This window comes from Trichechus manatus, unplaced genomic scaffold (assembly GCF_000243295.1).
Source record: "Trichechus manatus latirostris isolate Lorelei unplaced genomic scaffold, TriManLat1.0 scaffold00091, whole genome shotgun sequence".
In the NCBI taxonomy this organism is placed as follows: domain Eukaryota; kingdom Metazoa; phylum Chordata; class Mammalia; order Sirenia; family Trichechidae; genus Trichechus; species Trichechus manatus.
Genome location: NW_004444027.1, coordinates 1,047,746 through 1,059,970, shown reverse-complemented (window position 1 = coordinate 1,059,970; position 12,225 = coordinate 1,047,746). Strand labels below are relative to the sequence as shown.

Here is a 12,225-nt window from a genome sequence, read left to right as displayed (position 1 = left end):
AAGGGTATCTTTAAGGAGATCAATGGAGTAAGACCTTGCTTGTTGGTATTTCATTATAGTTATGAGCATGAGCTCTGGTGCCATCTGGACCAGGATTTGAATCTGGGCTTTAATAACTGCTAGCACTGTGACTCTGGGTAATTAATTTTGCAAAGCCTGGTTTCCTCATTTGTAAATATTTTCTATCCCTCAAGGTTGCTGTGAGAATTTAATGAGATAATAAATGTAAAGCACCTAGTACAATATCTAGCATTCACTGAGCTCTAAATACATGTTAGTTATTATTGCAGCAACTGATACCAAAAAAAAAAAACACCTGGCTATGAAGTTGTAGCTCTGAGTTTTGTACAGGAATAACAAAAAAAACAGTTGCTATCGAGTCAGTTCCGACTCATGGTGACCCCATGAGTGTCAGAGTAGAACTGTGCTCTACAGGGTTTTCAGTGGTTGATTTTTCTGAAGCAGACTGCCAGAGCTTTCTTCTCAGGCACCTCTGGGTGGACTCAAACCTTGAACCTTTTGGTTAGCAGTTGAGTGCATTAACTATTTGTATCACCCAGGGACTCATGCAGAGAAACAGTAAGAGCCGTGTGGTCTCTACATGACATGATCCCACCAAGGCTGTTATGCCTCAATATACACACAAAAGTAGAAAAAAAATTTTTGTTTAGTTCCAAGAAGTTGGAGGCTGTGGTGGAAACAAGATACTGCCATCTGAATGCCCCAGTATGCATCCTAGGAGGCAGTAATTTGAGGGTGGGGATGTCAAGAAAGAAAGAAAGCTCAGGGACAACAGTCAACTCTGCCACATCTTTGGGAGAAAGACAAAAATGCCTAATTTCCCTTGTCCTCTGTTTTATAGCATCTCCATCAACTGATTTAATCTGGCAGGTTCCCTTCCATGGTAGCCAGACCCACAGGCCACCCAGACTCATGAAAGATGGCCTTGGCTGCTCAGAGACTGGGTCACTGATGCACTGACAGAGCACCTTAATTTCCTGAGCTACTTCCAAGGGCTGGAAGGGGAAAGTAGGAACGCTCTGCTGTTTGTGGGACATCAACATCCAATGCTAGGGACTGGTGGACTCCAGGCCAACGTCACGCTGTGGTAAGACCCAAAAAGGCAGAGGCAGCATATGGGCAAGGAGGGAACTGCCTTATCCCACCTTAGCTGGCTTTTTAAATAATTCTCTGGCACCACATAACTGGCAATACAACCCCGGTGGTTATAGTCCTATGAAGGTACAAGCAGTAGGGGGAGGGGACTGTTAATTCTTAATCCCAAGAAAGGAGCATTTTGACATGGAGTCAGAAGTTCTGGGTTCAAATTTAAGCTGTCCCACTTATTATCCATGTGACTTGAAAGTCAATCACTTAAGCTCACTTAGTATGTTTCTTTAACCAAAAAGTAGGAATAACAACAGCTCTCTCTTAGGGTTATAATCAAGTAATATACGTGAAGCATACATAGGAAGTATTTCATAAATACTGGTTGAATCTGAACCTTATGTGCTATGTTTACCCCAGTTATTTCTGAACACAGTTGTCAGAGTCTATAACATTTTAATGAGCAGGACAATGAGTTGTATTTTAACAGTTCTCTGAGATATATCCAAGAGACCTGAGGTTGGTAAAGGAACAACAACAACATAACCACATATACACAGGATGAAAAAATTCGGGAAATAAACCTAAATGCCAAATTAATTATCTATAAAAGCTATCTGATGAACCCCTTAGTCTTTTAAAAAGAGCTGGTCATAAAGCATGAATAAATTTGATGAGTTGACTGTATTTCACTTTCCAAAAGGCAGTAATATCTGGAACCTACATATCTAACCAGAAGATTAGTGAAGTGATTAACTCTTCAGAGGGTATGATAAAAATAATCAACAGAGTAAAAATTTTTAGCTATTTCTAACAAACCTGGTTTTCACACACTGTAAAAAATGGCTCCACAACAAAGGGAAAAGGAGAGTCAGGAACAGGACGAGGATATGGAATGTGTGGCTAATCACCTCCATGAACAACTGACTCCTTTGCCATGAGACCAGCAGAACTGGATGGTGCCCAGCTACCATTACTGAACATTTTGATCAATGAGTCTATAGAAGAATCTTGATCTAAAGGGGAAAAATACAGAACAGAATTTCAAATTCTCATGGGATCCAGACTTTCTGGAGCCACAGAGGTTGGATGAACCCCTGAAACTGTTGCTCTGAGATAGTCTTAAAACCTTAAACCCAAAATATCCCCTGAAGTCTTCCTGAAACCAAACAATAGCTTAACTAGTAAAGAATGTCTGCCTTGATCATTGTGCTTTTTTAAGATCTATTTATATAGGGCCAAACTGAAAATAGCAACTTGAAAGACTAGACAGGATATTTAGGGGGCAGTGAGTTTATGTTAATAGAGCAGGAAAAACTCAGGAAAGGAGGGTGAGAAATACTTGAAGAATGTAATCAATATCAATGAATTGTATATGTAGAAACTGTTGAACTGGTGTATGGATTGCTGTGTATATTCTCAACAACAACAAAATAAATAAATAAATAAACAATAGGGAAAGTTAAGGAAAAAAAAAAAAAACTGGCTCCAGTTAAGGGAAGATGGAAAGAAAGAGAGAGAGAGAACAAATCTGATATTGATTTACAATCCATTGTTAGAATAAAAATAGACACAGCCCCAGGTATCTAAAGAGTGTTGGCTTCATGTTAACCAATATCATAAAACAATATGTGTACTAACTGTTTATTGAGAAACTATTTGTTCTGTAAACCTGTGTCTAAAGTACAATTAAAACAAAAGGAGTGTTGGCTTCAGACCCTCAGTTACTGTCAGCTTGTTTGGCAGGGAAGTTGGGGGAATCCAAGTCCGATCTTCTCTATTAAATCGCCCTGAGATCAGAGACCCAGCACAGGGTCTGGCACATGGAGGGTACTATGAAATGTTTTTGAACAAAATAAAATGTTTTCTAAGACAAAAAGATAGCAGTAAACATAATTCTCCAGCAACTCCAAGATCAAAAGCTTGCTGTGAGCAGTGTCCTCAGCATGAATGCAATAGTCATTTTCCAACTTTTCAGTAAAGCATCATTCCTGGCTTACCTGTTCCCATGATCAATTTTGGCTGTGACCTTCTTCTTGAGCTCTGCCAGCTCATCCTTGGGGAGCGTTCCTGACAGGATCTGGGACCGGCACTCAATCAGGCTGTAAGTCATCTGCTGCAGCTGGTGGAAGAGTGTGACCTTGTTGTTCTAAGAGGACAAAAAGAGGTATTATAGAGGATGGGAACTTTTGACTGATTATAAATGTTATTTAATCGATTAATTTTTTTCATACAGTTAAGTTGGGCCCATTAAAAGATTTTTTTTGTATTAATAGAAATTAGTAGAGATGGCTTTGCCCTGAGCACTCCCTCCCTCCCTTTCCTATTGCAACTTTAAAAACACATAAGCAATTGTAGGATAGATGTTCTTGCTCTTGGGTACTCTCGTGTCGATTCTGACTTATAGTGACACATGTGACAGAACAGAACTGCCCTATAGGGTTTTCTGGGCTATAATTTTCACAGAAGCAGATCACCAGGTCTCTTCTCCCAGAGTGGCTGGTGGGTTCAAACTGCCGAACTTTTGGTTAGCAGCTGAGCATTTACCCATTAGCTACCAGGGCTCCTTGTAGGATACATGGGTAGACCAAAATCATAAATATATCAAATCATCCACGTACCCTAAAATTCTGACCACATCCGTCGTCTATTTAAAACCCTTGAGTGATTTCCACAATAGATAATACTGTAAAAGTCCCTTCAAATCTTGGCTCCAGCCACATTTCACATCAACTTCCACCTCGAATATCTATGTGCCTTCCATGGAAAACTACGTCCACTTCTCCCGAATGCTCTGACTCCCTCAACATGTTATTTTCTCTGCTTGGAACCACCTTCTCCTCTTCCGCCAAGCTGACCCTCCCCATACCCCTCTCTCTCTCACACTACATCCTCCATCGACTGGCTAATTCTGACTTCTTCAGGTCTTGATTTAGAAGTCTCTTCCTTGAAACCCTAAGCCTGGGTGAGCTGTCCCTCCCACAGCACCAAGATTCACTCTCATCAGAGACCTTGTAACACTGGATGACACTGCTTTGTCTGACTCCCTTAGACTGGAAGCTCCTTTAGGATAGGGAATTGGTCATTTTTTTGCATCCCTAGTACTTGGCACAGAGTAGCAACTCCTTAAAATATTCTGGATCAGTGAACTACGAATGCAAAAAAAAAAACCAAAACAAAACTGCAGTTTCAGAGATGAGAGATAATGGAAAATAAAATATAAATATTTTAAAAATATCTCTTTCCCCTGAAATTTTCAGATCAGTCAGGCATTAAATCGTTACTATGGGCTTCAGTAGTAACTTTCTGTACCTGAACTAAATTAACTTACAACCAACTATAGTCATGTATGTTGCAATCATTTACCAGCCAAATAACTGATATATCTGAAACATCATGACCTTGGCTCTACCTAAATGATTCATTAGTCACTGAACATCTACTAAGTGTTGGGAATAAAAATCCTGCCCCTAAGGATATAATATTCTAGAAGTAAAAAGACAGCATAGATAAGTAGACTATATATAAATATATATATATACATATATATATATATATATAAGGAAACTTCAGATTATGAAAAGCACAGTAAGGAAAATAAACAGGGCAATAATATAGTGTGTATGTGGTAGTTATCACTAGTGTGGTCAAGGAAAACCGTTCCATGTATCACTTTGGGATATGAATTTTAAATAAAAATCTGTATAATTCCACTTATCCCATATATACTGTGATGGTTAATATTACGTGTCAACATGGCTAGGCTATGATTCTCAGTGGTCTGGCAGACATTGGACTGATTGCTCCTCCATAATATAATAAAATGTAATTACCTCCATGATGCGACCTGATGTGATCAGCCAATCAGTTGAAAGGGGAGTTTCCTTGGGACAGTGGTCCATTGCCATTATTGTCACCTGACCTGATTTTGGATTCACCAGCCCCCACAGCCCCATGAGCCAGCAGAGGCCTCTAGCCTGTCGCTTCACCTGCAGATTTTGGGTTCTTCAGTCCCTGCAATCACATGAGCCAGCAGAGGTCTTCAGCCTGCCACCTGACCCATGAATTTGGGACTCGCCAGTCACCGTAATTTCCTTGAAATAAATCTCTCTGTATATATTTATATATACGCTTCATTGGTTTTTTGTGGTTCAGTGGTTAAGAGCTCGGCTGCTAAGCAAAAGATCAGCAGTTCAAATCCACCAGCTGCTCCTTGGAAATCCTATGAGGCAGTTCTACTCTGTCCTATAGGGTCACTATAAGTCGGAATCAACTTGACAGCAATGGGTTTGGTTTTTTTTCCCCACTGGTTTTGTCCGTCTACTGAACCCAGACTAACACATATACTATGCAACAGCTTCTTCTTTATTAATAGATGAAAAGTCATATTTATGTAAGCATGTATTTCTGAAATTATAGTAAAATAGTATTATTTGCTATAAAAACAATGCCCCCCCACCCCCCCAAAAAAAACCCAAAACAAAGAAGTTGTTGATGGCTGTACAGCATGTTCTTTGGTGATGTTTTTCTATAACAATCTCAGGGACACAGACTCTGGGGCAAGGTACTGAATGAAAACATCTAAGAGACCCCTGAACAAAAAGCAAACATAGAAAGAAAGTCCTCAGCCTAGAAGTGGAGAAAATGGGAGATAACTAATGGGATTAGCTGAGTGTGATAAAAGCTTCAACGTAAGTTCAAAGTTCTATGGGGACACAAAGGAAAGAGATGTATAACTCATTTACATGTGACTGTTAAAAAAAAAAAAAAAGTGGCCTTGGAGTCGATTCAAACTCATGGTGACCCCATATGTTACAGAGTAGAACTGCTCCATAGTTTTCTTGGCTGTAATCTTAATGGAAGTAGATTGCTACGCCTTTCCTCTGTGGTACTGCTGAGTGGGTTGGAACTGCTAACCTTTATAGTAGCAGTCGAACAGAAACCATCTGCGCTTCCTGTGTTGATCTTGGAGCGCTGGTCGCCCAGTGGTTAAGAGCTCGGCTGCTAACCAAAAAGTCGGCAGTTTGAATCCATGAGCCACTCCTTGGAAACCCTATGAGGCAACTCTACTCTGTACTATAGCCTCGCTATGAGTTGGAATAGACTCGATGGCAATGGGTTTGGTTTTGGTTTATGCTGATCTTAAAAATATAGAAAGCAAAACCTGTTTAAATTTTTGAAACTATGTACTTTTTATGCTTTTAGCATTTTCTGAATTGCCTCCTTCTCACCAACCAGTCTTTAGAAAAGCATAAAAAATTGACTTTAAAAAATTCTTTTTTTAATAAGCAAAGATAAAAACACAAATTTTTTGTATGGTTTATCTTATATAAAATGTATCAATTTAATTGTCTTTCAAACTTAGAAAAAGGAGTGAGAAATTAAACCCATAGAATTAGCCCTTCAAAACTGCTAGACAGAAACGGGATTCCCCTTCCCCCCGTTTCTTATAATCCATTTGTTTACTCCTATTTAGATTTTTGTTTAATATTTTCTAAGTTTAATTAAGATATGAGTTCTCAAAATATGGCAAATAAAGCATTCAAAGGCTCAGGGCATCCTCTCTGTGAGGCAGGGCTTTGGGGCACATGTTCACAACTTCTTGGTCCCAATTATATTAGACACTGTCCAAGGCAATTTAATTATTGCCTGTCCATATCAGCCTTGTTTGCCAAGTTCTCCCCCCAAAAGAAGGATGAAGACAGCCATTCTTCTCTGATTCACTGTGCCAAGTGAATTCTGAATAGACAAGCTGGAACACCCCAAAGGAAGCAATTTTCCCATTTACTTTGAGGAAATAGATTTTGTTGCCACATTCCTCAGATTGTTCTAAGCAGGATGTTCAAATAGCTGGCCCCTGACACTTCATGGATTCCTGGGAAAGTATGAGGAGAAACCAAAAAAAAGCCACTGCCATCGAGTCAGTTCCGACTCCTAACGATTCTGTAGGACAGAGCATAACTGCCCCAGAGGGTTTCCAAGGCTGTCATCTTTTATAGAAGCAGACTGCCTCATTTTTCTCCTGCGGAGTAGCCGGTGAGTTCCAACCACTGACCTTTCGGTTAGCAGCCAAGGGTTCAACCACTCTGCCACCAGGGCTCCTATGTAAGGACAGGTGGGAGAAAATCAAGCATTACCCATAAGGTCAAACAGCAAGCTCCTCTTTGTCTTTTCTTATGAAACGCCTTTCCTCTTTCGGTCCTCTCCTATCTAAGTCCTGGGCAGCCCAAGCTAGCCTCTCACAGAGTGCCTTCTCTGCTGTCTCTCACCTTCACTGATCTCAGCTTTTTATTTTTATGTATTTATTTTTTTTACACTACTTGCCATTATCACATGTAGTGTATCAGATTTAATAATTTTTTGATCCTCTCCCCAAAAGTCAGCACAATCCTGGGACATTGTAGAGACTCGAAAACAAATTGTATTGACAGCTCAAACTTAAAATAACCATCTGGTTTCAATTTTAGGAGTAGCTACACAAAATAGAACAATCTGAAGATTTTTTTTTACCAGACAGTGAGAATATTTCTGCATTTGCTTAAAATTTCTCCCTCCTTTCCACTTGGGAGATGCGTTAGGTCTCACTTTTTACATTTCTGTTCCACTTGTCTGTCTTTTCTTCTTTCTTCCCCAGAGATAAAAACAGTCAAAAGAAAAAACGGCTTTGCCTTCAATGCTGACGGGAATACAGAAGCCATATGAGCATCACAGAAATCCTGGGCACCAAGAGACCATGGCACAGCTTCACTGGGTGTCAGAAAACCTAGATTCTATTAATTCACTTTTGCAAAGAATGTATGGCCACAGTCAAAAGACTTTTCTCTGATCCTCCACTTCTTCATCTGCAAAAGAATCAATATTTACTCTGTGCACCAACCTTTCCTCTTCCATGAGGCTTTTATGATATAGAGGAAAAAGTGCTTGACTGAAAGTATAGGGACTTCTTTTTCTATGATTAACTTGCTATGTGGCTTTGGGCAAATTAGTTCCTCTGGGATAAGCCCATTTGTTAAATAAAGGAACAGGCACTAAGATGTACTCCCAATGATAAGTATCTTTGAGTCTATGACTAAGACATTAAACTCAATTACTTCTTTCAGACATCTTCCTGACTAACCATGTCTGGCTTTGGTCATCTTACTATATACTCACACACTCAACTGGCTGTATATCAAATTTCATCTGTATGTAGCTCTTTGCAATTAATCTTATGTCTTTTTGGTGTATCTGTAACTCTCTAGGTTCCAGGAGTCCCTGGGTGGTGCAAACAGGTAAATGCTCGACTACTAACCTACCCAGAGATGCCTCGGAAGACAGGCCAGGTGATCTACTTCCAAAAGGTCCCAGCCTTGAAAATCCTATGAAGCCGTTCTACTCTGTACACATGGGGTTGCCATGAGTTGGAATCAGCTCAACAGAAACTGATAAGATCCAGGCATGGCGTCTTCAGTTCTCTGTGTCCCTATGGTGCTCTGACTCTGTGAGCTCTGGGAAGACAGGAAACCAGGCTGTTGTGCTGCTGCTCCTTCTTACCCATTCTAGTACTTTCTTCATCTGTGAGAAAAAGTCTTGGCCTGACTTGCAAAGGTTTGGTTTTAAAAGAAAAGACACACGTAAAAGACATCTTTTGCCTCCTGAGGTAAAAGACATCCGGGAAACAAAGCTAGAAAAACGGAAGAACACCCAGAGAATCACTCCCGCTCTGTGACAACAATTACCCCTCAGCCCCAAACTAAAGCAGGGCCTCCAGCTCACAAATAAAAGGCTCTGACAGCAGGACGAGGTTTTCCATGGGAATTTTCTGTCTTCGGTAATAAGTGATCAGACACTCATTTCAAACTGAGAATAGCATAATTACATGTCAGAGCATATGTTCCAGCAGCCAGCAATAACCACCAGTTCAAAAAGAGTAGACCTGTGTAGCTTTAATCTGCCTGAATATGCAATGTTGGGAAGAAAGGCCTATTCATTGTTACCTTCAAGTCCCCCAACCCCCACCTCACTTGCAGGCACTTTTTCTGCCCCAGATTTTTGAGAACTATAGATGGGCACAGGGTTTTATTTTGCTGAAAATTTTTACTGAGAAGAGATCAGTCCTTTCTATGAATCATATTTTAGTAATTAAATTCACTTTATTCAACAATCTGTACTAACCAGCTTCTGTTACAAGGCTCTTCTTCCATCTTTTCCATAGGAGACAGGACTACATCCAGTCTCCCAAACTTCTCTGAGACAAAACAGCCTGACTAACCAAAACTCACTGAACCATTCCCAGTTGGAAAGTGGAGAACAGCTCTGAGGTACATTCAGGGTGAGATGGATGGCAAGACTTCAACTCACTTACTTTGGACTTGTCATCAGGAAAGGCCAATCGCTAGAAAAGGAAATCATGGTTGGTAAAGTAAAGGGCCAATGAAAATGACGGAAACCGTCAAGGAGATAGACTGACACAATAGTCACAACAATGGATTCAAACATACCAACAATCATGAAGATGTTGCAGGACTGGGCAACATTTTGTTTTGTTATACATAAGGCTGCTAGGAGTCAAAGCTAACTCAATGATAATTAACAACAACAACAGGTGTTATACAGTATGTGGCTACAGGGTTGCTATGAGTCAGAATCATCAGTAACGGGTTTCTTCTTGGTATGGCAACCAAGCGTTTCATTATCCAGGACAGTCCTTCTTTCAAAGATTTTGACCTGCTGCCCCCACAAATATACTCTAACTTATCAGTTTTCAAGACCTGATTTTTTTGTTGAGAAAATAAGATATTATAATGTGTAGTGTATACTTCTGTATATTCAAAACATATAATTGGGTTGTTATTAAAAAGGTAAACTGAATTTCCAATACAATCATAACTAAGTCAATGCACAGTTGTCTGCCCTCACAGAAGAACTCCTGTGGAAGCAGGGAGATAAAGAGGCCAAAGATCACCTCATCGGATCTACTTTCCAAGGCTGGTGAAAACCATAAGCAAGGGAGCAAGTCAGGATTTAAAAACAGGCTGGCCTGTCTGACTCAAGTCCACACTCTTACCTTTTACTATCACGTTTCCTTCTTTCCTGATCAACCATTGGAATTACACCCGGTAAAGGGGCTCCAATTGAGACACAGCAGTTTAGGCAAAGGTCATTAGAAACCGTTCTGAATTTGTACTCTGCATTGCATGCTTCCCCTTTTTTCTTTCTGGAATGATCCATGTCTCCAGGACTTGAATCTAAACTAAGGAGGCTTCCTATCTATGGTAAGAAACAGCCTGGTTATTCAGTGCTCAAGGCCACCCCGCCTAAGGCGATTACACAAGACAAAGGAAGTGGCCTTGAATGAGGGGAGATACAGAAGGGAAGAACAGACTCTTGAGACGGTGAGTAGTAGGGTTAGAGGGATGCTAAGCCAAGTCTGCCCAGGAGGGAGGAATTCCAGAATGGCTACTGTTTCTAGCTAAGAACATCACGGGTCACACGTTCACGCTGATGGTCTGTCTACAGAATGACTTCACATATTCCATCTCTAATCATGCTCTCACAGCTCTGTAGGGGTAAGCAAGGCAGATCTTATATCACTTTTACACGGGGGGGGGGGGCAGGGGGCAGCAGAGGCTTAGAAAGTTTGTGACTTGCTCAAGATGACAGAACTGGTTAGGAGAGGGCCTGATCTGAAAATCAAGCTTTCTGATTCCTAGTCCAGTGTTCTGTCTGCTACAGCCTGCTTCCACCAGAAAGATAAGGCCAACACCCACTAGGAAAGACAATTAAATAGAAAATAATAATAATAATAAAACTAAGAGGGATAGTGTAGAGTCACTTTTTCTTTCTACTTTGGTCAAGTAGGCTAGGCTCCCTTGCTTTGGCTCCTCCCTTTAAAAAATGTATTTATGGTTATTTCACATGGTAACATTTACGATTGCTTTATAAAAATAAATCAAAGATGCCTTGGTGATTAAGTGTTCGGCTTAATCACCTTAGTGGTTAAAGCGCTCGGCTGCTAACCAAAAGGTCAGTGAGAGTTTGAACCCCCCAGCGGCTCAGCGGGAGAAAAGACCCGGTGATCTGCTCCAGTGAAGACTAAACCAAACAAAAACCAAACCCATTGCCATCAAGTCGATTCCGATTCACAGCGACACTACATGACAGAGCAGAACTGCCCCACAGGGCTTCCAAGGCTGTAATCATTGCAGAAGCAGACTGCCACATCTTTCTCCTGTGTAGGGGCTGGTGAGTTTGAACTGCTGACCTTTCAATTAGCAGCCCAGCGCTTTCACCACTGTGCCACCAGGGCCCCTCCTTAAAGATTACAGCCTAGGAACCCTAAGGGGCAGTTCTACTCCGTTTCATAGGTCACTAGGAGTCAGCATGAACTCGATGACACAACAACAACAACAAAAATAAATTACAACTGTACACATACCTTCCCTTTCTAAAACTATTACTGTATCTACCCAGATGGGCTCAATCCAGTTAGTGGACAGCATTTTCCCCTCATTTCATACTCTAAGACATAAATTTTTGGTGAGCTTAGCCTGAAAAGAACAGAACTAGAAAATGTATTTTAGAGAAATGGGAAGGAGTTCTAACAGATAACTGGCATCTTCCAAGACATCAAACAGAATGCCTGTTCTCATAATCTGTGGAAGGAAATGCACAAGAGAAATAATCCAAGTTCGTATGTATATTAGTGAAATCTGTATTTACCTTTAAACAGACTAAAAGAACATGCACACAGAATCAGAGAACAAAAACACCAACAAGTGTGTATGGGAAGGAGGATAAAAAAGCTATAATTGTGGTTTCTTTCACTTGTTTTTCAGAGAAACATAATAATTGAGGTTTGTTACCTTGACAAACTGATTTTTTGAGGAAGCAGCTCAGAATTCTGCCTGAAGTTAACTGTACATGCTTTAGGAAGGGTCAGGAGAAAACCAGCTCTAAGCAAAAGCAAGTATTCCTTGAAGTATGAGCACGTATCTCAAGAAGCAGCAGGTCGGTCAGCTCTATCAACTGATTAGGATTTCCACAATGAATGTCTTTTTGGCAATCAATGGCAGGTGTAAGGCATTTAAAAATATTCAGAGAAAACAAAACAACTGTTTAATTAGATGAGAAAATGTG

The 12,225-nt window shown here is 40.4% G+C and overlaps 1 protein-coding gene across 1 annotated transcript in view; it reads right to left on the bottom strand.

Annotated features, from left to right (window-relative positions):
- Positions 1-12,225, bottom strand: part of DOCK5 (dedicator of cytokinesis 5) — a 218,797-nt gene that overhangs the window by 121,255 nt on the left and 85,317 nt on the right. Inside the window, exon 6 of the mRNA XM_023736758.1 lies at positions 3,108-3,256. Coding sequence (XP_023592526.1) covers positions 3,108-3,256 — 149 coding nt within the window. The remainder of the gene's footprint in view (positions 1-3,107; positions 3,257-12,225) is intronic.